Source organism: Diadema antillarum, unplaced genomic scaffold (assembly GCF_040938485.1).
Source record: "Diadema antillarum isolate AM-2024a unplaced genomic scaffold, OU_Dant_1.0 scf00000009, whole genome shotgun sequence".
NCBI lineage: Eukaryota > Metazoa > Echinodermata > Echinoidea > Diadematoida > Diadematidae > Diadema > Diadema antillarum.
This window is the reverse complement of record NW_027270898.1, coordinates 1,757,669-1,777,655: the sequence shown is the minus strand read 5'-3', so window position 1 is coordinate 1,777,655 and position 19,987 is coordinate 1,757,669. Positions and strand designations below refer to the sequence as shown.

General features: G+C 37.5%; 1 protein-coding gene across 1 annotated transcript in view; it reads right to left on the bottom strand.

The window, feature by feature from the left end:
- Positions 1-18,187, bottom strand: part of LOC139719306 (slit homolog 2 protein-like) — a 143,774-nt gene extending 125,587 nt beyond the window's left edge. Inside the window, exons 1-3 of the mRNA XM_071630729.1 lie at positions 18,122-18,187; positions 17,681-17,752; positions 11,193-11,264 (exon numbers count right to left, since the gene is read on the bottom strand). Of these exons, the coding sequence (XP_071486830.1) occupies positions 11,193-11,264; positions 17,681-17,752; positions 18,122-18,141 (164 nt within the window). The 5' untranslated portion in view covers positions 18,142-18,187. The remainder of the gene's footprint in view (positions 1-11,192; positions 11,265-17,680; positions 17,753-18,121) is intronic.
- Positions 18,188-19,987: the final 1,800 nt, after the last annotated feature.

Sequence of the window (19,987 nt, the reverse complement as noted above, 5' to 3'; positions counted from 1 at the left end):
GACTTGAACAAAAGCCATGCTGGAGGAGTCTCCTATACAACGCAGAGATTGATTGCTTTAAACCACTATACCTGATCGGTAAAAGAACAGTTTCTTTGCGGCTAACTCACTGTAAAGGTGAGGAGGGTAATAACCCAGTGTGATTGTTTGCCATTGTGCAGCATTGCAAAAGTCACTTGTTGTGGAGGGATGATGGAGAATGTCTGATTGATGAGGCAAATAATTCAAATTGATCTTGTAGTACATCATCATGAAGGACTTACATTGATAACTGAAGTAACTTTAAGTTTGAGAATACTCTTCTCTTCCATTCATTTCTTCTTCTCCCCTTTCCCCTTCTTCTCTTTTTCTAAATCTGACTACAAGCCTTTGGTGAGTATGTTTAATATGCCTTAACTCATGCATTCTTGAAGATCCAAAATATTGCCAAAATATAAGATCTCAAAACTATTTGAGCTCTAGCTGTAGCTTACCCAAGGAAAGTTTAGAAGGGCTTTTCCCATTCCTTCAAACAATTATACTATCATTCCTGAGTCTTACTAATGTACATGTAGCACAGGCCAAATCCCTGATATTTTTGCATCATTCGCTAAAGAGAGAAAAAATAGTCCAAGGTCTTACTTGACAAAAGAATTTTCGTCCCTGTTTATATGGTAGGAGCAATCACTACAATTTCACCCTAAAACAGGAAAACATTGGCATTCCATCTATTCTAGGTCCAGCTACAAATTAATATATGTGAACAAACACTGGCAATGAAAACTGAATTAATAAATTTAATCTCACAATGTGAACCCGCCATGCCAAGGACATGTCAAGCCAAAGCAATCAATAGTAGGTAGGCCCTACTGTTCCAACAATAAGGTAATAGTATGCATCCGTTAATCGTATCATACAATAGTGTCCAAGTGTCCATTGCCACATGGTAAATTGATGCCTATGGCAAGGAAAAACTGAAGTGGAAATATAAACAAGTTTTTTTCACATATGGCGTGGTTTTTTTTTTCAATTCTTAATGATTGATTGAATACCATATTTGTAAAAAAAGAATGTCCTAGGATGAATTTATGAATAAATATTACAAGGTCACCTCTCTTGATACTCATCTTTAAGAAAAAATAATTTTGTATGTATGTGTGTGTGTGTGTGTGTGTGTGTGTGTGTGTGTGTGTATGACAGCAGATATCAAACCATTAGAGTAGTGACCCAGAAACAAGTGCATGCAACAAGAGCTACTAAATCTCCCCTTTCTCTCGAACTGCACCTCTCTCTGCAATTGGTAGCACGACATCATGAAATGACCTCTGATCAATGCCACGTCCATGCAATAAATTCATCATCGCTGGTCGGACAATGGGCACTGGTATTTATGACTGCCATATCATTTCCTCCGAGGCATGTTCCAGATGTGTAAAACCACCACTCAGTTCCTGACACTGTTGCAGAGTTCAGGTAATGCTTGCATTCAGGGTTTCCTTTTTTATAATTAAAAAACAAAACTGGATGCAGGCACTCCAAGCCCAAGCAACTTTGTGAAAATGTCACAATTTAATACATATTTGTGCATAGTGCACATCTGCAAAAAGAGTAATTTTTATTATTCTGTAACATGCTGTTACTTTTCTCATCATAGAACTGTATTGTTTCATCTTGGCTAGAATGAGAAATTCAGTAATTTCCTACATCACTTTCTAGTGGCTGTGAATGAGGATTTCTTTCTTGCAGATGCAATGGTTTCACCACACTGCAAATCTAGAAGAAAATCACCAGCTTTTGTTCTGTGATGCACAGTTCCCACATTTTGGCATTTTTGCATATTGTAATTAGCAAACTTGAGAGTTGATGTACCAGTACCAGTACTCTATTTTTATTCAACCTGAAGCATCTCAAAGACAATGATCTGCATGGAGAATTTTCTAATGATCTTTCCTTCGGTTCACTTTCATCTTTCCGTTTCTGTGTCCCTGCTGGCTGGGCACTCCAACATCCAAGACTTCATACCGTCACGCACAAAAATGATGTATTACTCTCAAAAGGTGTGCCTTTTCACACTTGGTTATTCATCTTACCTGGCATTTTTCTCCCCCCCCCCCCCACCCCATTCCCTCTCCCTCTCTCTGCAAAACTCCTCTTCAACTCTCTGCTGTATACAAACTAATATAAAAAATTTCAGTTTCCATCCTGCTTAGCCGAGAAGCCTTTGGGTGGGAGCTGACGCTTGATACAGTCTAATTCCCACAAGGCGTAGCCCCCAGAAATCTCTGATTTGGTATTCCACAGGAAACTCAAAGGCATCAAAACTTTCCTTCCACACCCTGTAACCCCCATCCACAATCCAAATTTCTATGTATAACTTTTCCCCCATGTTTTTGTAGTGGATGCCTGCATTCAGCTGGGAAATATGGCCCATCTATAAGTCAATACGGTCAAGGTAAGGCATGCTCCTCTGGGGTGTTCCAATTTCTTATTCATTCAACTTCTCCCAAACAAAAGCCACATGGTTATAAGGCAAAAAGAAAAAAAAAAATGAAATTTTCCTTCCCTCATGCCTTAGCCCCCCCCCCCCCCCCCCTCCATCTCTTTTTCAGAGGCTCCATTTTCATTTTCATCAGGTGCAAAATATGAAGCAGAATACTTCATGGTCAACATTTAGAAATGAAAGTTGACCATATCTCCAGAAATACCACCATAACCCAAACAGATTCTGAAAGCTCAAATTCATGATTTACATATCATAACGTCAAGTTACACACACTTTAGTATACACAGTAAACATTCTTGCCTCGTCATGGTCTGATTTGGGTTCCAGTATTCTGTAGGAACACAGGATTTCAAGCTTGCTCTCAGCATCTGACTCATCACAAACATGTTTAATAACACGCCATTTCTTTTGAAGTTCCTCTTAAAGGGATTGTATAGTTTTGGTTGAGACTTAATTTCAGGTTTCTAACATTTTTTGATGGGATAATGAGAAACCTCTTATGAAATATAAAAGATCCTATAATTCTATGAGGAATTCAACGTTTATTTGATGAAAATTGGTTATGAAATGGCCGAGATATCAAAAAAAATAGCGATTCTAATAAAAAGTGGGACCCAGACTTTATTACGATCGCTTTATTTTACTTTGTTTTTGGATGTTTCAGTCATTCCAAACCTGATTTTCATCAAATAAACTTTGAATTCCTCTTAAAATGATTTGTTCTGCACTATATCATAAGTGTTTTCTTGGTATCTCGTAAAAAGTTAAAAGCCCAATTCTCATCTTCACCAATACTGTACTATCCCTTTAACCCCTTGAAGAGTAGTCCCAAGTGGTGTCTATGCGGATGGGAAATGCGTGTTGTAGCAAAATCAGCCTATTATCCTCAACGGGTTAATAGTGTTGAGTCAAAAATGGCATCATGGGAGATGGAGAGAAAACAGCAGAAATAAAAAGGAGTGGTATTTCTTCACAACTGATATTTTCGCTGGATCAATGCCATTCGTCTTGATACTACATAGCTGTCAAAAACACTTCTTTCTGCATGATACCTCTTCACTCCTTTCTAACTACCATCTTCTTTTGTATGCAGCATCTATTTTCATATATTGTTTGCCAAACAATTCACCGGAAACAAAGTGACAGCATTCATTTAGCCATGATTGGCATGTCTTGAAGAAGGGATATTGATCTGATGTTGAGGTACCCTCCAAAAGATCTTCAGAACCGCAACAAAGTCATTTATACGATCTCCCTGCTGCTTCCTGTCACTTCACCAGGCTATGCAGGAGCAGGCTTTCTAACTCCCCTTCTTCAACCCACTCTTAAACCAATACAATGGGACTAAGCCAGGATGGGCACAATTGACACTCATCAGTTGACAATTGTTTGGATTGTTTGCAGCAGAGATCTTCCTCCTTACTAGTCCCCCTGCCGCCAGCGGGCTGTATATCTGCCTACTCCACTCGCGAGAAATATGTAAGTTTACTAAAGGGGGTGGAGTAGGGGTGGCTGGACATTACTGGTATGTGTAAGGGACAGTGACTTTTAAACACGGATCTATTGAAGCCAATGTTTGCTCAGCCGATTCACCCTCATAGAGTGTCTGCCCTGTCATGTAGACACAGGTGTTTTGCTTGCTGGTTATTCTATTGCTCATTTGGGGTAACACAAGGAGGAAGATCCCCAAAATGTTTTTCTCAATTTTGGAATCATTATAAGTGATTGTTGTTACACAAACGGATGGCCATTACGAAGAGAGTCTCCATGTAACTTTCATGTACCAGGGAGGTGAGACGGTACACCTCCCTTCATGTACATAATGAGGCCACTTCAACAAACGGGAGGTTTGGTATGGGGGTATAAGGAGGGTACTACACATTACATCTAACAGATGCTCTTCATACTTACTATAAAGTGAAAATTATGTACATAACGTGTATATTTCTACAACCCACTATCAAAACATTGACATTTGTAAGTGACTATATACAGTATATTACTTTAGCAAGGACATACTTTTCTTTCTTGTTTTTGCACAGGTTTTCGTTTTCTTGTGTACTGGTGTTTGCTTGATAAAAATCTCCAAAAAAATACCTTGCAGATGGGAATTACAAATACATTGTATGTATTTGTACTGACATATTGTTTAAATTGAGGTACAATTCATAGAAATATATAAAACATATTTTCTTGGAGTAGAAAGTTTTTGTATACCCAATGACTCAGGATGTTAGACACATTTGTGTATTTCATCATAAGATCATCTATTACTTATGTCTTGTTTTGATAGCATTTTGTTTTTGTTTTTTGTGCTTTGTCTTAATAAAAAAGTAAAACCATATTTTTCTGTCTCAGAGGAAGTGGTCCTCTCCTCTAAAACACTTTGGTATGAGGCATATCTTCATAAAAAACTTTCTACATTGAAACTCAATCTAGTAAACTCATCTAGTTAACATGCTCAACATCCATGGATGAATCAGTTGCTTTAGAAAACATACTGCATCCCTCGAATACTAGAACATACCTCAACCATCCAAGAAAGATTTGAATTAAATCAAAACATGAAATTGTATTTCTTGTTGTTTCATACAAGGTGAAAAGTTACACTTCTTCTGATATATCAAGTTCTAGCCACGTTGAGAAGAAACTTGGATGGGATTGACAGGGCAGGAGGAGAGGGAGGGATCAACTTTAAAGACTCTTTCTTTTTTCTTCTTTTTTTTTTTAAAACAAATTGCTAACTTTGTGAATAAGTTTTAATTTAATTCTGTTGTAAATATCCAACACTTAAAGATTCAACAATACCGCTAATCACGCTGTTAACATTTCCTTATTTCCATCAAAGCATCAAAATTTAGGTGCAGCCTTAAGATTATTCTCACAAACACTTCATTAAAAGAAAGGGAGAAAAAGGAATGAATCTGACATCCAAGATTTCCAGCTTTGGGAACAAACTTTGTCTTCTCCATCTTTTGTCTTCCAAAGTAAACAATAAAGTACAAATACGAAATTTCTCACAGTAAATTCCTAGGTATTTCTCCACTTCGTTGAATAAGTCCAAATAAATCCTTTGACCAATTGGGAGTAACAGGATCTACATGAGGGGGGAAGGGAGGGTGTTTCATGGGAGCTTTACACAAGCAAAGGGTGGCTCAGAGTGGGACAAAGGAAGGGAGAGACCCCATGATTGAATGGGGTGCCTGATTTTCAAATAGTCCTGCCATTCGATGCGGAGGAGTGCGGCCCAATGAGTTTGGTAATCTCCGGAGATTTTCTGGTCCTCTTTTGTCCTGCTTGACACCTGGGAGATAACTAATGGGTCTAGCTTCTCCTTTCATCTATTCAGTGCAAAACTTTTTTCCCCCTCCAAGTGCCAGCGATGTCAAACTGGATCTTTCTTTCTGATTCTAACACCCCCCCCCCCCAACCATGTTGCTGTTCTAGCAGTTGAAATAAAGCATAGGAGAAGGACAACACTTTGTATAGTGAACATTGACTAGCTTGGAACTTGTCGAAGTCCTGCTACCTACAATTTGTTTCTGTAACTGGAGGGTTCTCTTCATCCAAAATATATCTGACAGTAATATACATGTTTGGGAAGACATTCTTTAGAGACCTGCAGGCCAGGATGATGTTCCTATGGTAATCATAAAGCATTGTATAATGTACCTCTTTGAACCATGTCCATCTCTAGCAAACCTTCACACTGCACATTATGATGCAAGTACTGTAAAAGTGGATATTTTCGCGCGACTAATTTTTCACGCTTGGCCAGGTAAGAAGAGTTTTGCTTGTTTTTAATTCTGCGGAATCAAGACATCGACTACTGGAACATATGACATGCAAAAATATTTGTTTGCTTTTATTTTCGCGCTAACTTCTGGTTGCGCGAAATGCGCGAAAATTTCAACACCGCGAAAATTTCCACTTTTACAGTAGTTGCCAGAACCCTCTTACTCAGCCCTGGATCAAAATATAATATGAGTACTCTGTTGATTGTTGGGAAAGTATACAACAAAGTACCAGGCAATATTAAAACAATTTAAATTTCAATATCAAGTTGCCCAGCAGTAAACCAAATTTTGAAGTCAGTAGTGAGACAAAAGAGAACATGCACTCACACCTACAATTTGATGGTGTACACTTTCCAGAATGTACTCCTGAACTTTTGTCAGCATCATGGATTTTATCAAAAGTTCAATGTTTTCATGGGTATTTATAGAATTGAAATTGTCAAAAAAAAAGATATCAATGCAAAATGGTAAATCTTTCTGTCCTGTCCAGTAACATTGTCTTTTAGTTCAAGGTTGCTATAAAATTGAAAAGGCCTGAAAACAAAGTGAATCAAATAGATTAAACTGAAATTTATTTAAGGATGCACTGGTAAGGATGCACTGGTTGTGCATGAGACCAGCAGCTACCCACATAAACTGCAAACTCTCTGATGCTTCTGCTCATGAAGGCTGATCCATGTTCAGAGATAAGAATCCTGTGAAACAGATAGGATGTGACTTCAATGGAGGTCCTGCGTGTGCAGGAGAGATGCAACCATTCATCCATTTCAGGAGGAGTCAATTTCTGTTCTTTCAAAGAGTTCTTTCAGAGAATTACTTATCAGTCATAACCAGTGATATCTCAAAAATGTACAGTGCCAGAGGCAGTGGTCTGCAACTCTATAGCAAGTGACCTATGGCAGGGATGGGATGAGGACATCATCTTAAAATGTCACCTGGAGCCCATCTAGCTTCATGGAGGACCCTGTACGTGGTTAAGTGTATAGCATGTAAACCCACTTCTTGGGGGTCAGATTGATAAAAATGAAGCCCGAAATCCTCCTGGGCCACTTGTTCATACCATGTCCAAATAATTCCATGGAGGTCTACATCTGAGTTCTCAATGTACTACAGATGCAAACCTTCAACCTTTGGTTGACTATTACGAGTACCTGGTCAACACTTCCATCATCCTCCCACTTCATAAAGCATGCATTTTACAAATAACTAATGTAAGTTAACAATTTGCAAGAAGTCGACAACAGGATATCTGCTTCTGACTGACTTGGAGCAGATGGTCACTGACAAATGAAAAGTATTTTTAAAACAGAGCATTTATCAATTATCTTCTACCACATGTATCAGAGTGTTTCCTATAGCAGTTCACATGAAAAGACAACACAAAACAGGTGTGAGTAATGAGATATTGATCATTTGTCACAATTTGCAATGTAATGAAAACATCGCCTATTGACACACACTTTCACCAGTGTTGACTCTTACATCATCTTATGTCTTTATTATTTGTCATGCCCTTCTTTCAGCCAGTATAGTGTGAATTTCACAGGTAAGAGTATCCCACTGTGAATACCGGGTACATACTTCATAGCTGCAACATACAATGTGCCAATGACTGCCTTTTTTTATAAGATAAACAAAACATGCGGGGACAATTTTCTGGAATGTAAATCCCTATTTCTAGACAACCTGTCTGCTTCTGTCCTACTTTTAGTCATTAACATTCCCCAAGGGGGTAAAAATAGTGTAATTACATTGATTTATCTGGAACGACGACGATTCGCATCGAAGAAGGAAATCAATAAGTCCACCCGATAAGCTGATTGAGGGAATGGCGGCACAGTCTTTTGTGCAAAGTTTCACTGTGGGTGATCTAAAAGACATGTTCTTTGAGGAGATTTATATTTTTTTTCCTCCAATCATGATGACTGTTTTTATCACACTGATGAGCTAGCATGATCGCTACACAACTGATCACACCACAATCATTGACCATGACAAATTACTGACATATATGGACAGTTGGCTTGAACTGCTACAGAACACCACATCAGTTTACAAAATGCATCCTTCATGATATATAGTTAGCTTTCTTTACAAAACATAAAACTCCTGACTAAAATATGTAAGTGATCTACAATTTAATTTATGTTAATCAAACATTTCAACAGATTTCTTGATTACCAATACACGAAAAATGCTACTCTGAAGGAAACTTTGAACATCTGAATTTTTCAGCACACCGACTCTTGAGAGGTTTAAAGACATCACATTGATCAAGTACAATATACTTTCTGATACATCCAAAACACAAAGTGCATAAAAATGTCTTGTAAGAAGAGTGATATACCAGGTACATTTGTATGTACAATGGAGTCATTAGCTGTGTTCTCCTTGAAAACAATATGGACAAAAATAACAAATCTCCTGCTGTTGTACTCATAAGGATTCATTCACTAGGGCCTACAGGTAATCAGAAAAAAACTTCTCACGCTGTGTAAATTATCTAGATGATATCGTCCTGCAATGCATTTTATGTTCTTTAAACAAATATTATGTAAGGGGAGATAAGAAAACAACAGTAGTGTTTGTCTTGGGCAGGATATTCATATTGAACGGGAGTGACTCATCCTCATCCTAGCTCAAGAAAGCGAGTCTCTCTGGCCTATTTTATTTGTCAGTGTTCAGGCTCGACATCAAAAGCACGCAGTGCTTTCAAGCTGATTTGTCTCCACCACAAAACGAGTTCAGAGAGACACATGGACAGACAAGTTTAAGACCAGCCATTAACCGCTGAGCCACTAATTTTGTGTCTCTACATGGCAAACACAAACACTGGTTGTTAAACGGCTGAATAAAGCCCAAAAGGCTGTACTTTGCTGTTGTTGTTGAAACAACTTTAGAGCAGTGTATACGCTGCTATTTTCCTTAACGTCCCCCATGGTTCATGCGAGATGGTACATAAAATCCGTCTAGACTAATGGCTCCGACAGACAATCAATTCTAGCAAAAGGAAACCTCGCAAGTATCAGCCAAGACTAAACTAGTCAGAAAACACTTCAAAGGCATCGTACCAACCTACCTCTGATATCGCTTGACGTTCTTCCCTAGTTGAAGTCAAGGAGCATTGAATTGAATTCATTTTATTTCCATGAACAACAAAAACTTATTTTTTTTACAGATACATTCCAAAAATGAAATGCAAAAGAACAAGAAAACCCAAAATGCAGTATTCTTTTCATGAACTGAAAATTTAAAAAAAATAACATAAACTACATAGGATCATATGAGGTGATGATTACAATAGAAGTAGCACAACTTTAATTAAGAACTTTGGTTAAAAAGAAGTAATACTTTTGCTTGAAAAAATAAAATTTTCACATCTTTAATTTTTTTTTCATTGTTCGTGAGATGCACTGCCATATTGATCTGGTTTTCAAAGTATCGAAAGTATTGTTTTGTTTTGTTTTGTCTTCTTTTGTTTTGTGTTTTTGGGTGTTTTTTTTTTTTTTTTTTTTTTTGCTTCAGCTGAATCAAATGATAGATGCCAAAGGTTTGAGAGCAAAGGGTACCACTTTAGCCAGGCCCAGGAGGAAACAAATGATTTAGTCATTTCTTCATTATGGTCTTAAGATATCCATACACCAAATGTGGTAAATATGATTTGATTTGATTTCACTGGATTTCATTTCATTTATCAGGTTATCCACATATTACATTTGTGACATTCTTCTACACATCAAAAGTTTTAATAGTAACAAAAAAATTCCATGTATAGAGAATGAACTTTACATAATATTTGAAGTTAAAGGAAGATATCACACCAGAAGATTTTCTCCTGTATTTTATTTATTTACTTTTTTGAGGTGGATATGTCTGGGATAGCAACATGAAGATGTTTGGCCTGTGACTTGCACAAAGGGATCTGATCTCCTGACTTTGCATTCACTGTTCTCATTTGTAGTCATTGGCACTGTCTCGTCAACCAGATCAACACCCCCCGATTGATCTGGGGAACATAAAAAAGGGCTTACACGAGGGATAAGCTCTTTAATCATCTAATTGCAGATGTGGACTTCTATTCCTCAAGGACTGGAAACATTCCCTATTAAAGCAGGAAGATTATAGGATGAAGCAGTCCATTTATATGGCATCCCGATAATCTCCATTTTAATGGAATGCCATGTGACTGGCGTTTAAAAGATGCTTTTCACAGTGTTGACTCACATCCTTCTGTCCTATAGATCGCAACTGATCCTAGAACATCTACTTCTGTCTGAAAGGAACACAAAACGTTATAATGAAAATGGAGCTTCTTTTTTGAGAATTCTGACCAAAATTCAAAGTACCCGATTATGGAAGATCAGTCCCAAATCATTAATCTCCATTTTCCAGCAGAATTGGAAGAACCTCTGATAATTTGTTTGTTTGTCTGCTGACTTGTTTGTTTGTTTGTTTGTTTGTTTGATTTACACAAAATATAAGTAACATCCATGGAGTTGTACTGTCAGTCAGTCTGGCGTTTGCAGTAAAGCCACACAACTCTCAAGGACAACCAAAGAACACACACAAACTCACACAAATGCATATAAAACTGTACAAAGACACACATATAAGGCCTTCAAACAAGGAACCTTTATACATGCGGTAGGTTTCTATCATTTAGCTAGGGACCGCATTTAAGTGATACAGATAACCCCCACAGACAGATGCCTAAATGTCTTTCTTTACATTCTGCACACAGACCTCATTTCTCAGTGATCAAACCCTACATGAGGCCTATTGTACCTTTCCATCAGCTGACGCTCATGGTTCACTTGTGTCTGTATTCTTCTGAATGGTTCGCATTTGGGAAGCATCAATTAACTACTGCAAATGCTCCTAAAAGTATAAGTAAGATATATTACGGTACTTACAGTTTATACAGGCTCTCCATCCTTGCAAAGGATAATTCCGGCAAACTCTGGATTTTGTTGTTATTCAGGCGCCTGCAAAAGAACAAAATCATAGGATATTAATCTTCTTGCAAACTTACCCTTAATGGAATAAAAGACATTTTCACATTTGAGATGAATAACAATCAGAAAAGAAAGACTATAGTTGTTAAAATTTATCTTACATATAAAACAGTCTCTTTGGGATTGACTTGGATAACATGGATTAGTGTGAATCAATTACTGATTATTGCCTGTCAAGTATGTTCCAACATGACTCCAATCAAAATCTGCAAAATTTACATGAATAATGACACTTGACAGTCATCAAGCTCCACTGTTATCAATGTTACGATCATCATCCAGGGGGCTGGGTGGGACACTGTTTTACTAAAATCTTGCAGCATTTAAAACGAAGTTACAACTGAACTAAAACAGCGCCAGAAGCTGTGATTCCATGAGGGAATCAACAGAGAGCCATGCACCAACTGGGCCAAAGACGCTGAACTCTCATTAATTGTGCGAGAGGGTTTTCATCAGATCTTTTCTCCCTCCAGTTGTAACTCAATAGAAAGAGAGTTGCTATCAATTATCCCTTGAGAAACAAGTCAAGTTTTGCTTCTCACTCTTGTGATTCCCTGCTGATGATATCAAACTCCATACAAAGGAGCCAGAAATCATTTAAAGTGACAACTTGCAGGTGGACTCTGAAAGACAAATCCTATTTCCCTCTGATGCATCGAATGTCAAAGTTAATTTTTCCTACAACCCCTCCCCACCCCCACATTTTTTCCATCACTAAGTTTAGGAGTAAAAATGTGCCACATTCAGAGTTATCCTTTACATATATTCCTAAACAGAACTCTGCAGAAAGTTGACCTCCATTACTTTCATAGAGAAATATAAGGAAGGATAATCTTTCAAGGAAAACAGTATTTCATAAACTTGTTTGCCTTTGCCTTTAGTTGCTATTTAAATTGCAGTACATGTAACAGGTCAGGTAAACATCTGTTTGTTTTTTATTCATTTTTCTTGTAATGCATGAGGTCCATCTACTAAGAAAAAAAAAGAAGAAAATATCTCATCAAATATCTACATGTATTATCACACAGACCAGGCCATCATTAGAAAGTAAAAATGTAATAAAAGTCAAAAAGACTTTTGTATTGAAAAAAATATATATATAGCACATGACATTATAGATAGATAAATGGCTGGATATTGCAGAGTGTGGTATAATTATTTACAACCCTCTGATGTACATGGAGCCACATTTATTGTATAACTGGTACCAGTAGACAAAAACCTAACCGAAAGAGTAAAAGACATCTGACATAAAATTCTGTTTCATATCACCTTGATTGATCCCAGGCCTTCAGACATTTACTGCGATATACATTTCACCAATCGCACCGCAGGAAGAATTTGTACCAATTTGTGGCTAAGTATCATATTCAGTGCTTAGGCAATGCTAAGAAAACAGAAAAGCCTGAGATCTACTGAACCACTGTTAAGTGTGTGAAAATGGCATTACCACCACAACTACTCTCAAAAGAGGTCATGAAAATGAAAAATGGATTAAAATTTCTTGGGAAATCTAACTCTTCAATCCTGTTCCCTCATTTGAATGGAAAGCACCTTCCTTGTGCCATCTATAAACAAAAGACTTTTGCTGTCATCAAAATTGCAATGCAAGTGCATATTGCAGTAATTCAGTCTTTGTTCTGTATGATATCTTTGTAATGTTGATATCACAGATGACCATATGCAGTAGCTGCAGCTGAAATAGGCATCTTATGTTCTTGATTATATATCTCATGTACAGCAGCAGTTAAAAATTCAATATAATGAGCTTTAAGGTTAATAGATATATAACTTACTTGGACTCTGAAAGCCAGCCTGTATAATTTTTCATTAGAATAAATGCCTGTTGTTGGGAATGAAGTTGTGGGAACACAAATATAAATCTTTCAAAACACAAGCCTCAAAGCAGACACATGTGTCCAGTTTTCTTGTTGCTTTAGCAGTTGCTTCGAATAAGAAGAACAGATTTTATCACTTTTTTTTTAATGCATGGGAGGTGACATGTGGCAGTCAGTGTTGATGGGCAGCATTTTTAATGCAGCCTGTATACAATGTATAAAGATTTCGGGGTTAACTGCTGTCATTTATACTTCGATACTGTGAATATATCCATAGGAAATATGCACCTACCAAGCTAGTATTGTTAACTGATATCTTTATTAGATATAAACTAAGTAGGCCTACATTTTAAACCATTAAGTAACATTCATTATTGATAATTTCTAAGAGATGATAACTACAAGTGATTTCTGCCCAGAACTAACTGGTTGATAGGTGGTTACTTGTATGTGATGCTTGACACCTTTAAACTATTAAGCAGAGAAGTCCCCATGCACACAGATTAGAACTGCATAATGACCTTAAATACACACTGGAGATCTAGTGAGCTAGCGCTACACTGTCTCTGATATGAAGATAGCACCACACCCATGTCAATTTTGGTTCCAGTGTGTCTTCATTGATGGGAGAGGAGACAGAAGGGTTGGAAAGAAGATTTGAGCACACTGTTTAGTCTTTGGGTAAAAAAAACACCTCATTTTGACAGATAACTCGAGAGCTGCAGCATCTCATGACAGAAGTTTTATAAAAAGTGTGTGATCTCTAAATATACTCAAATGATGAGACCTATCATTTGCATTGTTGCTTTGAGGCATTTCAATTCAAACCAATTCATGATTTATAGTCCATGTCGGTGATAGCCTACCTTTGACAACCATTGACAGGGGTCGACTAGGGCTGCTCAGCCCACTAATGGGGGGTAAAATCAAATTATTCACTTGGGGAAGGGGGGGGGGGGGGGGTTGAAGGCACCAGAGGATCATGTTCGTCATTTTTCTTCAGAGAGCATTCCTTGAATGAGTAACAGGGAATTATCTCCATGTGATTCAAAGTGAACGACCTAAGTGTCGCCTTTTACCGAGGCAACTCCCAAGATGCTACACGGCCAAGTGGCCTCTGTAACCTCAGTATTTACTCAAAGCGGTCCCCAGCTCCTAACCTGATTTACCAAAGCATGGTTCTCTCATAGCAGTTCTCCTAATGAAATTAGGCGCTAGATGACTATTGATCGCCGACTCGCCAGTCACTTCCACGGATACGTTAATAGCGTCAATGCATGTGTCCATTACCCGCGCCCTGCGAGAATGTCCGCTTCCCTTTTATCCAAATCTCCCCCAACTGAGAGCGGGAGGTGGTTTGAGACTCAGCATGGGTTTGCTCCGCTTTCTCCTGGAGACAACTGCAATTTTACACCGTGGCCAGTTCGTGAGCCGCAAAAATAAGTTGCATTTCCATGACCTCCAAACCCTCCCTCCCCCCCCCCCCCCTTCCAATTTAAAATGACAGTCTTTTCTGTGTAATTGGAAACTGGTCTTGGGAATATTTCTGACACATGCTCTTCCACACATGACAAATATGATTCAGAATGAGATGAAAAGGGGTGACAAAATCTACTATGTCCTTCTCTGCAGACTACGATAACACATAGGCTGATCATTGACTACAAAACCAGAGCCCTTGCATTTTAAAGATTTGGAAATGATTTGAACAATAATATTTATCCCAGCTCAATTAATGTCTGACAGTGTACTTAGCATAGTTACAGTGTACCAGTATGTCCAATATCTTTCTCTTTTTTTTTTTCAAAGGCTTATACAATACATAGTTCAAAGTAAAATATAAAAACATGTAAATAAGATTTCAAAATTAGCATCTCTTTTATGCTTTAGACTGGCTTAAAGAGAAATGAAACCTTGATAATGATGTAGACAGCATGAATGCAGCAGTATTACTGTAGTAGAACACATCTGCCAAGTTTGAGAAAAATATGACATTCCATTCAAAAGTTATGAATTTTTGAGGTTCATAACTTTTTGATGGATTTTCCTCAAAACTTTGCTGATGTGTTTTACTAGAATTGCTGCATTCACTCAGTCCACACACAAATATATAGGGTTTCATTCCCATTTAACTTATTTTATTGTCACTTTTCTGTGAAGTTATATGATAGAAAAGGTGAAAACTCTATCTCCCATGGCACTGAACCCTTTGTGTGATACAGAAACTGGATCCACCATCAGTTTGTGCAACAAAAAGAAAACAACACAAACATTGTGTGTCTATACATTTTGGTTTACACACCAAAGTTTGCGCGATCACATCTCATTATAATTCCAAGTATGAGCATCTTCTGCACAGCTTCTAATAGAAACAACAAAATGGGTAGATTTGTACAATGATATGTTCTATCATCCTGGCCTACACATGCTTGATTTTGACATACCAATGTTGTAATTGAAACTGTTGGCTAAAGGAATAAATGCCTGGAATGTAACCCAATGTCAATCAAGTCAACACACCTCGGCTCCCCACACTTGTCTAAGTTCTTGGGATTTTCTGTGTGTTCTACAGTACACTCACCATGTTTGACATTCTCTCTGGCACACAAGTATGTATTTACCATGAGGATTTACATATTTGAAGTATTAAGTGTCTTTTAATTCAAAACCTCCCTATAAAATCCGCAGACATCCCTTCTGACTGTAATACTTCTCTCAATGAGAATTTGGTATTCAATTTCAGCTTTTGTGGGCGCATTCCTGAGGTATGCTGATGACTTCGCTCGTCAGACTTGCAATGCAAATCCCCTAAGAGCAGTAAACATGACAATGTAAACGCAGTCTTGAATAACGTGAAAGGCTCCGCAAACTGTTGCACTGTAACCTGTTTGTGGTTTGCCTTTACCTCTGCTTTCTTTCTCTTGCTTTGTGTCAGTTCTTCAATCTTAGTTTGAGCTCACCCATTGAAAAAAAAGAAGGGGGGGGGGGAGAAAAAAAATCAAGCAAGACTTGTAATCCAAGCACGTAAATCCTCAACAAGCATGGCAACCTTTTTTTATGTCTGGAAAGATGTTCAAGGAACCTAAAATACAGTTGTGGTCCGTGTTTTTCTTTCTTCAAAGTGTGTGAAGTTATTTTCACTTTTAAGCAGAATGAATTTTGCTTTGATTACCATGACAATGTACCCTGGGAAAATATGTTTATCACTGGGACACAATCAAAGTTCTTCCAATAAAGGGGGGCATTACATTTGGGTCACAAATTATAGGACAGTTCATATTACAAATCAAACAGCCTACAGAAATATCAATGCATAGAAGCAAAGATTCTCTATCTTTGTACCAATTTCTCGTCTTTTTTTGGCATTTTAATAATCATGTATTTCAGAAAGGTCATTCATTTCACTGCCAAGTTAGTCATTTAAACAAACTAGAATCCAGTTGCAATTAAGCAATTGGTGATATTTCAATATGCTATTGAATCTGAAGCATTTAAAATCAAAATCAGTAGAGGGTCTATAGGAGCCTATACTGATTCATGATATCTCTGTGACAGAAGTTTTCCATCATTATGATTATTTACTTTTTTTGTTGCCATGACAATGTGCATTGTTTCTTTTTTTTATGACATCATTCGTGCATATATACTTTATATTGTATTTGAAAAAAAAAAACAACTGCCCTTATCAGACGAATGAAAGACAGATCGACAACTTGTAACACTTGGAATCATGTTCTCTTTTTCTTTTTTGATGATGGAAATAAAGAAACTATTGAAATGAATTGAATTGAACTGAAGCTGGATTAATGAGGATAGATTATATATTGACAGTGTTGGCCCACTGCATGAAATATCAAAGTTTACTTCTCCCTCAAGATTACCCACGAACTCCTCAGTTCATGAGAACTGAATTAATCACAACAGGTATAATAGTAATACAATCACAACAGATAAACCTCACATTGATCGAGATGGTCCAGTTCTACATAATATGCAAATCTCTCGTATTCAAAAAAATGCAAGGACAAAAATAGTCTTATTCTCTATACCTAAGGGGTTAGAAATACGTAGTATTCTACAGTTCTTTGTCTCCCTGGACTCTCTCTCACCACTCCCTCATTATACATCATCAAGGGAGGTAAATAGAATTTCAAGTGCAAGTTAATGTATTACTTAGTTCTGCCACTTACCTCGGAAAGAAAATGTTCTTTTCTTTTCGACGGAGTGAAACTGACATTTAGCCCTTGTCCTAAATTCTGTAATATTCATCGGCCTGACCGCCGGATCCTTGATAGGTACATCAATAGGCTTACTGATTGAATCGTCATTTCCTTCAACCGAGTGAAACATTCACTATTAGGAACATGTTAAGTTTGCTAGATCTTAGTGTGCAGTTCGTCGGACTAAGTAAAGGGAGTAACGGCAGTAACTACAACCGCCGAAAGTTTAATACACGCTGAGGAGCTTGACAGCAGGCAAACGATAGTCTGGTTACAATCGATATCAATTTGTTATCTTATCGCCATTCCAAATTTACAGTAAACTTACATTCGTTCAACGTTGACCAAGTCTTTGAAGGCTCTCCGTTCAATATGTACGATTTGGTTATCCATGAGCTGTCTGTTGAGAGAGATAGAAAAAGACGACGAGATCGAGATATCAAATACATGAAAGGTAATATTCACCGAACATTTTATAGTGATCGTATTACATGCATTTCGGTCTTTCATATCTTCTTGCAGACATTGTACAACGACTGCATAACAAAATAATATATTATATTATAGCGATTGATTGGAATCAAATTCCCCAAATCAATTGCAAAGAGTTTGCAATTGATTTCAAATCCATCTCATAAAAATTGATATCAACCGCAATTTACACAAATGCCTTACACAAAATGCATAAAACAATAAAATAATGAAAGTGACTGAAGGGCTGGGTTTAAGATAAAACATCAAAAGTTATCTAAAGGAAAATATCACTTACAATGTTCGAAGAGAATCCATTCCTTCAAAATCTTTTCTGCTTATTCTTGTGATGTTATTTCCATTGAGGTACCTGTGAACAAAGTAGAGATAAAACGTAGACAATTCAGGTTCTCTGCAATTTGATTTGCTAATTGAAGTGCCTATGAGATACTGTGACGCAATATTACAGCTAGATCAAAAAGTTATGATTCTCTTTCGCCTGAGTTCCTATCGAGGGTAGATAGCACCATCTTCTAAAATACTACCTGCCGTGTTCCGCCAGATAAAGGGACTTGTTAATCACCACCGAAAACAGAATGATATAAATATTGAGTCTGACGAAAACGCAATTTTGACTGAAAAATAAATAGATAATAATAATATTGATAACAACAATTATAATGATAATGATGATAGATCATAATGATGATAATAATGATAATAATAATGATAATAATGATAATAATAATAAAAATAATAATAAATGGGGAACATAATGGTCACGATATAGAATACTTGTCACTAATTTGCGTTGACTATTTTGTGTGGTTCGAAATAATGGTGATAGATATCGAATAATATACTTTATTGAAACTTACTGCGCTGTTCAACGCAATGATCTTTCGCTAAAACTTATAGTCATGATGTCATCCTTACTTCAAAATTGAGATTTAATGTCCCCTGGATGAGGGAGAATGAATAAAACACATTTTGCCATTATGCTGTATAGGTTTTGTTTTGTGAAATACGTGTTTTTTGTTGTGTGTATGTGTGTGTGTATGTGTGTGTGTGTTTTGTTTTGTTTTGGTTTTTGGTTGTTTTTTTTAAAGTTTGTCACTGCTTGTATACCGGTTGATGTACGGGTTGTGTCGTTCATATAGCGTAACGTGACTATGCGAATAGCACGAGAGAGTGCGAAATTGTGCGACTTTACACTTTGTTATTTGCCGCGAAACAGCGTGCAAGAAGACAAGTGCGGTTTCTTTTGTGTTTCGGGACTTTCTCAATGACTCTATTTTCCCCCTTTTTTATAGGCTGATCTCATCTTTTCTTTCTTGACTGGCAAGCGGGACGGCTGAGATACGAAAGAAATTTAGGCTCATGGGCGATTCTTGGTGCGTCGGATGTTCACACTCTCGTGAAATGTATCACATCCTAACGACGTCGGCCCTTTTGGAGGTGGAGCAAGCAAACAGTTTGTGCAAACTACTTCCACGAAGTGGTCTCCAGTGTCCGGCAGGATAGCATACGGAAGCGCCTCTTGGTCCCGGTCATTATCTCACCCCTCACGTATACAACATCCAAACCATCTTGCTTTTCCTCACGCCCTCGCTTCGCACTATACCCCCCCCCCCCTCCCTGTCATCCATTCTGTCTTCCCATATTATACATTCATCCCCATCTCGATTCCTTTTGGATGAAAGTTTTGAAGATCAAGGTATTTTTTTCCCCTCTCTCTCTCTTTCTCGCAGTAATTGGGACGACTTGAATTATTGAGAGTTTCGTCGCCCGGAGGAACGTGTTCCGGATTAGATTGGAGACGGAGTGGGTCAGCTGATTCGTGATAGTGTTTCAGAAAGATGATAATGCCACCTATAGGACCTACAGACGTGGACTCTTATAATATGACATGTATTGTTCATAAGAATATGTGCCCGTATCACTCTCTCCTGCTTATAATAATATATGGCGTACACTGACAAGCCATTTTTATTTGTCTTATACATGCATCTTCTTTGGCGGAAAGTCTGTCACCTCCATTTCCAGTCTTACGAATCTATCTCCCTGATATTAGGTACAGAAACATCTTTACTCGAAGGAAGAATGGAAAGAAATGTGGGTTAGGTCTCAGAACAGGTTCAAAGTAACTTAAAATCAGGGCCAA